This window comes from Mesocricetus auratus, unplaced genomic scaffold (assembly GCF_017639785.1).
Source record: "Mesocricetus auratus isolate SY011 unplaced genomic scaffold, BCM_Maur_2.0 Super-Scaffold_100010, whole genome shotgun sequence".
Classification (NCBI taxonomy): Eukaryota; Metazoa; Chordata; class Mammalia; order Rodentia; family Cricetidae; genus Mesocricetus; species Mesocricetus auratus.
In genome coordinates this window covers 80636228-80647495 of record NW_024429194.1, presented here as the reverse complement: position 1 = coordinate 80647495, position 11268 = coordinate 80636228, and the positions used below count along the sequence as shown (strand labels likewise).

Below are 11268 nucleotides of genomic sequence, written 5' to 3'. Positions count from 1 at the left end.
AAGGGTGAGTGCTGACCTCAAGCTAACCTCCAATGAAACAATCAGGGCACAAGCAGGGTAGGGAGAGACTGGCGGCTGGAGGTGCCCGGAGCTTTCTGAGTGATGCAAAGGCTCTATGCTGTAGTTGTGGTCACACTATGCAGGAGCACGTCTCTGTCACAGCACTCATACTGTTCGTGCCAGTTCTGAGAGCTTCACAGTGTGTAAATTCCAATTTAGTTTTTTTAAAGAAAAAAAATACATATCTCACCAACCAGAGAGGAATAGCAACAGAAGCCATGTAACAACATGTTGTGGACTCATTAGATATCTCTTTAAAGTAGCATTTTAAACAAGAGTAAAACATGTATTTTACAAAATCCATTTTATGAGTATAAAGATAGTACATTCGGTGGCTGGAGAGATGGCCCAGTGTTTAAGAGCACTGGCTGCTCTTCCAGTGAACCCAAGATAGATTCCCAGCACCTACATGATGGTTCACAGCCATCTGGAACTCCAGTTTGAGGGCCTCCAACACCTGCTATGTCCAGTTCCAGGGGATCTAAAGCCCTCTTCTGGCCACTGAGGGCACTGCATGCATGTGGTACACATAAATACACAGGTATACACTCAACATTCATAAAATAAAAATGAAATAAATCTTCAAAACACTTTTAAATTTCCCTAAGCTAAAAAAGTATTTGCTTGTGCCTAAGTCACTACTGATTTTAAAGCTAGATTGCCTTGAAAACTTTTCCTAATGGGGCTATATCCCAAGTTCACAGCTACAGCCCCAGCAGCTGCACAGGTCTCTGGGCTGGTGCCAGAGCTCCAGGCCAGGTCTGAAACCTACTGCTTCCACTCTGCACCCTCTTCCCTCACACATCGGTGCCCAGACCTGCTCCAGAAAGGACTGTGTGAGACCCAGAACTGGCCGGGCACTGCTCACTGCAGCTTTTAAAACAATGCCAGGTTCAGCAGGAGCTTGGCACATGTGTGTTCCTGGAACCATTTCTCTCGCTGAGACCCTGAAGTTCCTTCCAAATACTCTGGGCAGCTGGCACGGCAAACAAGCATGTCGCCACTGTGCGACGATGCTTCCCTGCCCCGAATCTCCCTCCTCCCTGTGAACACCACCTCCACACACCGTTTCCTCTGCCTTTTCCCAGTCAGGAGCCCACAGCTCCTTGAGCTACCAAGTGAATTATTCGCAGCTGGTTTATTGAGGAAGCTCAATTCGATAGGAACATATACAAGGAAACTTAGTCCAAATGGAGTCCATGGTTTCTGTCTCCTCCCAACTCTACGGATCTCCTGTTACTTTTGTCTTTAGAGTGGTCTCTTAGCATTTAATGCCTGTTTATGATCAACTTAAATGCAACCCAGGCTCTGGGGCTCTGGGGCCTGGTGGGGCCGGGGTCTGATGCTAGCCTGCGCTTTGTCATCCAAGGCCACATTCACCCTGAAGGGGGGATCTGCTCGGAAGAGGGGAGAGAGCAGCAAGGATTCCTGTCAGGGACAGAGTGTGACTTTCCCTGCTGTTATATAAACAGGACATCCAAGTGTACCTTGGCCTCCCAGGCCTATAGGCTCCTTATACTGTCCCACCCCTGTGCTCTGACACTTGCTTTCCTGTGTGCCCTGCTTTGGAATTTTCTGCAGTATGGTGGTCCCTAGACTTAAGTGCCTTCCTCGGGGCAGCAGACATTCTGAAAAATGGAAAGTAGAGAGTCAACAGAAACCAGGAAGGAACCAGAAACACTCTGTTCCCTTCTCGGGGGTACTTTGCACCATGGCACTATGCACTACAGTGACAGGTGGCCTTGAGAGACATCTGTGTCCGTGGGAGGATGGCAAGCACACGAGAGGACACCCCAGGCTCATGCCGGTGCAGTAAGGAGAGAAAAACCCATTACAAGATGTTGCCATTGTTTCACTTAGGGTCATTGTTGCTGCGATGAAGCAACAGAACCAAAATGCAAGTTGGGAAGGAATGGGTTTATTTGGCTTACGCTTCCACGTCACTGTTCATCATCAGAGGAAGTCAGGTCAGGAACTCAGACAGGGCAGGAACCTGGAGGCAGGAGCTGATGCAGAGGCTATGGAGGAGTGCTGCTTACTGGCTTGCTCCTTATGGTTTGCTCTGCCTGCTTTCTTATAGAACCCAGGACTACTAGCCCAGGAATGGCACCACCCATAATGGGCTCACCCCCCCATCAATCACTAATTAAGAACATGCTCTATAGGCCTGCCTACAACCTGATCTTACAGAGGCATTTTCTTAACTGACATTCCCTCCTCTCAGATGGCTTTAGCTTGTGTCCAGTTGATATAAAACTAACCAGCATGGCCATAATAGAAACACCACTATCTCAAGAGATGTGAACCTATATAAAAAAAAAACCCAGAGTCAGGTTTAGAAATTGCCAGTATGTTGAGATTTCAGTGTGGCAGACTCTAGCTCAGGTGTGTTTGATAAGGTGACTGTATTAGTCTCTTTTCTGTGGCTGGGATAAAACACCATGACCAAAAACAACTTAGGAAGAGTTTAGCTAGAGTTCCAGAGGACAGGCCTAAAACACCATGACCAAAAGCAACTTAGGAAGAGTTTAGCTAGAGTTCCAGAGGAGAGGTCATCATGGACAGGGAGAGAGCAGGTAGCTGGAACAGGAAGCTGGAGATCAATCTCTATCCACAAGCAGGAAGCAGAGAGCAAATCGGAAGGGGAAGAGGCTCTGAGCCCTCAAAGCCCACCCCACTGATGCACTTCCTCCAGCAAGGCTGCACCCCCCAGGGTCCCATAACTTCCCAAACAGCTCAATCCACTGGAGCCCAAGAGTTCAAATACTTGAGCCACGATGACTAGCCTCTCTCAAGCCATCACAGTATCACAGACTGTGGCCTGAACAACAAACATTTCTCAACATTATGACATCAGGGTGCAGATTTCAACATTTGAATCTGAGGACGTGCTTTCATTTTACTGCAGATGGCAGTATTTAAAAAAAATAACACACTGGACAAGATCGAGATGGCCAGGAGACTCTCTGCCTTCCTCAAGAATGCCTGGGCAAAGGAGTGGGTACTGGTGGTATTCTCTGTCTGGGGCCTTGCTACAATTATTTCCATAGTCAGCCCCTACATCAAGTATGCTGCCATGATCAACCAGGCCACGCTGTACAACTCCCCAGTGTCTGTGTGAGATAATGGGCATAGGCCATTGTGCCCAGTCACCCCCAGGACGCTCAGGGTCCAAGCCTGGAAAGGCTGAAGAATCCATGAATACTCCTGATGGAAGGGGTCCCCTTCCCTGTTGCACCCCCCCTCAATAAAATGTGAAAACCAACCCGCAAAAACAAACAAAAATAAAAAATAACAGACTGACCTCTACTGAGGAGACTGTTTGGAAAAAGAGGCTCCTGCTGTCTAGGGAATGCTGGCCACCTCAAACTGGAAACTCTACCTTCAGTGGATGGACTGAGAAACTGCCCCCCATGTGTTCAGAGAGACTGCAACCCTTCCCCTCTCTCCTGTGTACTAGCAATGGCCCTTATTAAGCAGAGAAAGGGGCTGTTGAGCCTGAGAACAAGGCCCTGTTGACAAGAAAGTGTTCCCAGGAAAACTAGCTACTAGGGTTGTTGTGACAGTGTGGCTTGTGATTAAAGAAACTGCAAACATTGCCAAGGAATGTGAATGTTTAAACCATGCAGCCAGAACAGGGAATGAAATGTCTATTGTTAGGTAATTCTCAAAGACGATGTCCTGTCCTCCCCAAGGTCAGTTCTCCTTGCCTACTAAGTGGGCCAAGAGGCATGTGGACGGATGATCCCACCTTGTAAAGTGGGGCAGACTGGGTGTGGGGTACGTGGGCTTCCCCAGAGTGCAAAGCAGACAGCTGCTCTGGCATGGGCCATGTGACCAGGACCGTCACCGTATCTTCGTCTGCTGTATGATCACAGCTGCCTTGAGCTAACCAGGCACTGGGGATGCTGTTGGCAGAGCCTCTGCCCGGGAGATGCACCATTTGGTGGAAAAGACTCAAGTTCAGTGGAAACATAAAATATTTGACAGATGAGAGGCTGGGGGAGGGGCAACCAGGAAAACCCTAACCAGGCCAGGGGGAGTTCTAACAGTAACCTTAAATCTGTGTCAAGTGTTATTCGAATGAAAAGCAAGGTGGGCTGTCCAGGCCTGAGAGGCAGGAAAGGTCCTAGGCTGGCCTCACAACTGGTTAATGTCAGGTATGGGGTAAAGATAGGTGGGATGACACCATTTCCACTTTGCTTTGGGAGAATGTGGGCAGACAATAGAGTAATCAAAACCACCTGAGTTCCCTAGGCCAAGCAAAGGAGGCACCTGGTCACTGGCATGTTGGCCCAGGTCCCCATTGATGGCTGCCAGCTTTGACCTGGGCCAGAGTGATGGGTGGAGCCCACACCTCCAACCCTCTACTGTCCTGTCAAAGGGGATGGTAGGCCCTTGAAAATCTCCTGGGGACATCTAGGAAGCCACTAAGTACTCTGAACCTGTGCATAACAGAGGACAGCTAGCTGGGACAGATTCTTACATATCAGAGACACCCACACATGGTAGCAACATGAGGACTGCTGCGGGCTAGAACCTCTGATGACAGGTTCTACAGCTGCCCAACTCCACTAGCCACCTTCAGAGCAATGGTACCTGCCACAGGGTTATTAAGAGAAACCTTAGAAGTTGTTTTAGTGGTCAGAGATAGGAATGAGTAAAGTGGGAACCTTACCAGATCTCAGTACAAACAGACATGCAAGGGCCAGAACAGAGCAGTCCATGGGGCAGGCTGGGCTCCGCTGGAGAAAAGCACACTCCAGGGAAGGGCTGCTGTACGGTGTTAGTGTGGAGACACATCCACAAGACATACCAAATGAATCCCAGAAATGGCTGTTTATTAAGTGGGGGAAAGACCCAAGATTCAAAGCACTGAGAGTCATCCCAGAAGCTTCACAGAATGGGTCAGGACTGCCTGCTCTTAGTCCTTCCTGGCCCAGTGGTGCCTGCACTACAAGGCCACTCCGTTTGCAAGACACTGTGTGACTTCCTCCATCTCATCAGCATGCAGTGGATTTCCTCAGACGTTCACAACAGTGTCACAAAGACTAAGAACAGCAGCAGTCTGAGCCTCCCGCTACCTCATGGAAACCCACCAAGATGGAAACAGGCCATTATTTTGTTTAGAAATATTATGCTCAGAAAAGATAAGTTTTCATTAAAATATAGTACTCAAGCTTACATGTCCTCCATTTCTTTTCATGGCTTAAATGCCATTTGAAAACTGTGACATGGCATGTGATGACAAAGCCTACATGTGCCAAGGGATCCTGGGACCGGAGAGACAATCTGAGTACATGGCTGCCTGCTCTATGATGGCTCCTGTCATGTATAGGTCATGTTCTGGACTAGACACCGGGGATACAGCTGGCAGAACCACCTCTCCCACAAAATGTCAGAACTATGTGGGGCATAAACACTGTGACAGAGACCCTTCTACCACACCTGGGCCCCCAGGCCTAGTGTCCATTTGTGTAAAGGATTTCATAGTTTCTCCCAAGGCGCTGCTGTGCTCCAGCATCCCTCTTGCCCTGCGCAGCCTGGCAGAGCCAGGCATTGCTTGCCCACATGCAGCTTCAATCACACCCACAGCAAACCCCAGAAACACTTATAGCAGATACGACACACAACACTTAGTATCTTTAATTGCATACGGAGCTCTTACAAACTGGTCAGGCCCATCAGTGGAGCAAAGGACATCGGCAGTCTGCAAAAGAGGAAATGCAATCACTTGGGGTAAAAAGGTGCTCAACGTCCTAGAATCGAAAGATGCAACTGAAGCATGACGCTGCTGTCCTTCTCCAAGTCAGAAAATTCTCAGTCCTGGCAGAAGACCCTGAATCAGAGACACTTACCCTTGCTGGTGGCAGTGTAATGGACACAGAAATTTCTGGAAACTGTTTTGTCAGTAGGTAATGAAAGTTTCAAGGGCCCCATATTCGTTAATCCAACAATCCCACCTTTGAGAGTCTACCCCTAGGGAGTAACTTGGTCCTAAGAGGAAAACCTGACACACCATCAATTTCTAACACAGCCCTGTCCCTCGGCCTGAGGGAAGGGTTCATAGCCATTCAGAATAAGGTTGGTGGCACATGGGAACAGCTGTGTCATACGCACACGGTGAGGGTCCACTGACAGCACCATGGCGCAAGAAAGATGGGGCCAGAGACAGGAAAGAAACACCAAAACCCTGAATGTGACCATTTTCTTTCCTCTCCCTGGTCCCCTACCTGATGCGTGCTGCCCTGGAGAATGGGAAGCTCTGGTCCAGCTGTTGGTGGCACTGAATGGGGACTCCTCTCTTTAGCTCTACCTTCTGTGGTAGACCAGCCGCCACCAAGTCCAACTTGAGGTCCTAAAGAGATGTTAAAGGCGAGGACCTCCCCAACACTGGGAAGCTTGCCCACTGGCCCAACCTCCAGTTCTCACTTCCTACCTCAAGCCTCAGGCCGTGATGTCCAAGCAAATCTCCTGACAGAACCCTCCAGAGCAAAGGGCAACCGACTTATCACACGCAGGACACTTGAGAGCCCCTGCCACCTAACACCCTGTCCCCAGTGTGCTCCAGCCACGCCCCAGGCTTGCTTCCTAAGTTACCCTCAGCCCACGAAAGCTTCCCCACCTCCATCCACTCCCCTGCAGGCTGATACTGGGGGCACGCTCATCCAGCAGTGGCTGTCCTCTGCATCAATAGGACCTATCTCAGCCAGCCCAAATGTACTACCACACAGCAGTCACACCTGTCATATACTCAGCTGGGGTCAAGGAGATGGGTCTTTGCTATTTCCTCAAAGCCACTAAATGCTTTGGGACATGAAGATAATCCCAAGGTCACATTATACACCAGGCTGGGGAGTCACCCTCATGCCAGGTCGCACTGTCAGTTAGATTCTGAATACAGTAAAGCCTGGTGACCAGATGGGTATCACAGAGTCTGGGGAGCAGGCACAGTATTGCCGCAACAGTCCATGCTGAAAGGCCACACTCCTTCATTCACAACTCCTCCATCCCCCTCTCCCAGTGCTCTTCTGAGCTCAAGAAACTATAACCTTAAGATATGTACAAAGCTTCCCCTCCCCCTCTTCCTCAGCTTGATGCCCAGTTACCACAGCCTCCCTCTGGAGCTGCACGGGCCTTGCATCTTGTCATTTTGGCTGGGGACTAACCATGCCCCCTACTAGGACCACCATGGGGTTCCTTAGCAACAGATCCAAAGTGGTTCTTCCAGATCCTACGTGGAGGGCAAGCCTCAACCCTCTCTCATGTGCTCCAGGCTCCAAGCCACAGAGCTATCGAGATGGTTCTAAATACAGGGCAGCACTGCCCCATTTCCACAAACACAAACACCAAGAAAAACAAAACAAACAAATAAACAAAAAAACCACCAAGCCAATGCCACCAGAGCAGCAGCGTGGACCCAGATGGTGAAAGGAGATAGTAAAGCCATATCAGGAGACATCTGGCCAGCATGGCTCTGGCTCCAGCACCAGCTGAGGACTCTGAAGCAGAACCTAACACAAATACATCACCCATTGGTCCAAGGAGCCAGGGCAGGTGACATGCCTCCCAATGGGTCTCTAATCCTGGTTGAGAAGGCCACAAAGAAACCTTTTCTGGTGAAGCTGTGGCTTCACCTGGGGTCCCGTCTACTGGAAGATCCTGAGACTCAGCTGTTGGGAACCAGTGAGCATTCTCAATGGGACCGTCGGGGAGTCTTCTGCCTGCTTAGGAAGCACCATGGTGCCAGCAGGGTGCCTCGGTCTAAACTGTTCAGCAAGACTGCTGGGTTAATAGAGTTAACGAGAAGCAGGTGGCTGTGGGCTGCAAGCCCAGCGAGCACTGAATGAAGACTCCTGGCCTTACAAGGGTGGCTGCTTTGGAATCAGTCACTCTTCCCAAGGACAGAGGAAGTCTCTGAAAGAGGCCAGATTCCCGGCCCCGCCTCTGAACTCCCGAGAGGGGAGAGGTGTATTTGGGTGGGTGCAGAGGCGATTTTTTGTGGTCAAGCCAAGACCATGCAGAGGAGGGCAGAAAAACCCAGGAGAGGCACCCGTCTCCCCCAAGGGGCCAAGTGGGCATGTAAACACAGTTAATTTGGCATTGAAATGTGACAGATGTCACTGTCCAGGGGCTTGGCTGACTCTGAGTATGATCTCCAGGCATCCTTCTTCAAAGAGGTCAACACCTTGCTCCTCAGAATGGGAATGTGTGTCCACATGAGGACCAAAGCTGCTTGGCTGCTCTTCGACATTTCTTCAGCAAGAGGCCAACACCCCCTACTGAAGGTGCTCCATGTCTTCCACAGGGGCTGGCCCCCAGCCAGTCTTTTGTTCTTGGACAAAGGTTAGCCATCAGGCCCAGGCACAGAGAGGGTATATGTCACGTGGGTTCCTTGGACCCTTAGAGATGGTGTGGGTGGATAATAGGCCAAGTGAAAGCCACTTTCCCTGGGTGGAAGAGTCTGTGGCTAGACAAGGCCCACGATAGAGCCACGTGGGCAGGCACGAGCAGACAGACGACTATGAGCCTCTCAACAAAAATCCCGGCAGCAAATGGGGCCTTCAGGGTCCCCCTCAGGCTGAGTCTGCTATAGCTGATGCATGGACATCAGGAATCTGTTGCCTGTGGAAGCCTGATGGAACTGCCCAGGGTCCTGTGTCCACAATTAACTCCACAGACGAATGCTAGATTTCCCTGATGCCTTCCAGAACACTGACGGTGACGGGTGTGAACAAGTCTCCTGTGGATGGGAGGGGCAGGAATGTCTATGAAGGACCAGGCCTTCCCAGCAACAGCAGTGGGGTATGCTGAAATGCAGGCTCCCTCATAAGGGAAAGGATCCCTGGAATGCAGAGTGACTACCTTCCCAAATGACCAGATGTAGGCAGACTGGTTTAGGTACACATCAGCCACCTACAGGGCCAAGTTGGCTTCTTTCTATTCAGAACTCATCAGCAAGACCAGAGTGACCAGGAAGGGAACCACCAGGGTGCTTATAGAGTACACAGAAGCTGAATGTCTACTAGGCGAGCCCACAGAGGTGGTCAGCCTAAATGATGCTTAGGCAGGCACATGTCCAAAGCGTTGTGTTGTGATTACTACAGAAGCTTGGATTGCCAGCGACAGAGAGGGGAGCATGCACTGAGTTGCAGGTAAAGCTAGCAAAAAACAAAAACAAAAACAAAAAAACCGCACAGCAGGGTGGATGACCAGTGAGGATGGCGGGATGGCCTCCCATAGACCAGGAAAGGTGTGAAAGGTGTCTGCAAACAGGACAATGCTACCATATTGACAATTCTTCTCAGCAACAGTCTAGCTACCTGGGAGGCTACAGGTCCCTAACGGTTCCGGCTGCGAGTAGGCAAGGCTGGGGCCGGACTGGTCCCATTGGAGGCTGGATGCACCGGACAGGGTCCTGTGCTAGCTGTGGCCAGCTGGCGGCATAACATCTGCCTCTCCCGCACAGCCCTATTGGATGCCGAAGTCTTCCGGATTTGTGCACGCCTTGAGTGCCTCAGCGGGGATTTGTAGGTTCTGCGCAACTCAGCCAGAAACCCCTGGTAGTTGTTGCGCAAAGGGCTGTCAGGCTGCATGTGAGGGATGGCCCACCTCTCCGCTTCCCCAGTCAGTCGGGACACCAGGAAGGCAACTCTCTCTGCTTCACCCGGGAAGCGGGAGGCTTGAAAGATCATGAACCTGTCCATCTGCATCAGGAACCCCGCCAGCTGGCCGGGGTCTCCGGAGAAGGGTTCAGGCAGTGACGTGGGTGGCGTGGTCATGGGTCGGGTCCCGTTGGAGGTGATGGCAGAGATAGGTGGAGTGATCTGCAGAGCGCCGGGGATGCGTGCCCTAGTGCGCAACAGGGTAAGCTCGGCCATCACGCTCTCCAGCATGTTGGTGAGGTTGGCCTTCTCGGCCCTCAGTGTGGAGGCCTCACGCCTTAGAGCAGAGTTGGTGAGGCGCAGGGAGGTCAGGGTGTCAACCACATCATCCATCTGTGCGCTGGCACCAGGAGCAGAGGCTGAGCTTTCGGTTTTGGTGGTCTGAGGTTGGACCATACTGGCCAAAGGCAAGTCACAGCGAGCTGGAGAACCAGAGCAAAAGGCCTTGGGTGCCGAAGCAGGTGCGCCCAGGCAGAATCTGGGAGGGCACGCCTGGGGATGCTGGTCCTGCACTGGGCACAGCTCCTTTCTGCAGGCTTTGCAGGGTCAGAGTGTGGGGCGCTGGCTGGACCTGACCAGGCCTTGGAGGATGTTCGAGCTGGACCTGCTCAACCCTCGCAGGATGCACAAGCTGGACCTACCCAGGCCTTGCAACATGAGTGAGCAAGACCAACCCAGGTCTTCCGGGATGAGCGGGGTTGGATCTTTCCAGGCCTCGCAGGATGCATAGGCTGGACTTGCCCAGGCCTCACGGGATGCGCAGAGCTGCGCTGCCCAGACTGGGCGGAATGCACCTGCCGGAGCTCGGGCTGCGGGTCAAGGCGCTGCCCGCGGGTGCCACGCGACTACCTGCGAGAGAACAAAGACAGCCGCACCTGGGCTGGTCCCCGCCAGGCGGTACGTGTACCTGTCGCTCCGCCGCTCCCTTCGCTGCCAAGATGGCCCGCGGGTCGGGGCCGCGCCCGACCTGTGCGTCACGGTGCCCGCCGGAACTGCTTCCCGGGCGGCGGCGGCGGCGGCTGCGGTTCCCGCGGGGCTGGAGTGGTGGGGTCGTGGCACTGCGCGGTCACCGCGCGGTCTTTGTGCGGGCGCGGACGGCGAGACAGCAGCAGAAAACCAGGCAACTGGGTCGGGGCCTGCTGGTTGCCATGGAGACCGCCCGCTCCCGGAGCGCCGTCCGCTAGAGACCTGCCTTCCGGAAGTGACGCAGCCCCGCCCCCCGGGCCATGCGCCTTTCTCAGCAGCCTATCAGCGAGGAGCGTGGGTTCTGCCATTTGATTCTCTCTTGGAAAGCTTAGATTCTTTCTGATTCTTCCTAAGACAGCATCCTGAGCCTCTCAGTGGCGGTGTCTTTTTTTTTTTTTTTTAAGTGAGGTTGGCTTTTCTTACTGTTAACTTGAATGCAATTAGCATGAACCACATGGTCATAGTAGTGAATCTTGACAAAAAAAGAAAAGTATTTTTTATTTTAGTTTTTTGAGCCAGTATTCTGTAAGCCAGACTGGTTTGGAACTCAGGAAGTATCCAGGATAACCTTGAGTTG

The 11268-nt window shown here is 51.9% G+C and overlaps 1 protein-coding gene and 1 pseudogene across 3 annotated transcripts; one reads left to right on the top strand and one right to left on the bottom strand.

Annotated features, from left to right (window-relative positions):
* Positions 1–2886: 2886 nt before the first annotated feature.
* LOC121142974 lies at positions 2887–3261 on the top strand (annotated as a pseudogene).
* Positions 3262–5681: 2420 nt separating this feature from the next.
* Positions 5682–10934, bottom strand: Rtl6 (retrotransposon Gag like 6). 3 transcript variants are annotated; one of them, XR_005880087.1, is made up of 2 exons: positions 6294–10934; positions 5682–5770 (listed from the first exon to the last, which is right to left on the bottom strand). XR_005880087.1 is itself a non-coding variant. In XM_040754050.1 (2 exons), the coding sequence occupies exon 1, from the start codon at positions 10119–10121 to the stop codon at positions 9402–9404; it is 720 nt and encodes a 239-aa protein (XP_040609984.1). In that variant the 5' UTR covers positions 10122–10934; the 3' UTR covers positions 5682–5770; positions 9384–9401. The 3 variants fall into 3 exon arrangements, 1 of the variants encoding a protein (XP_040609984.1); XR_005880088.1 differs by having other exon boundaries at positions 7698–10934; XM_040754050.1 differs by having other exon boundaries at positions 9384–10934.
* Between the last annotated feature and the right edge of the window lie 334 nt (positions 10935–11268).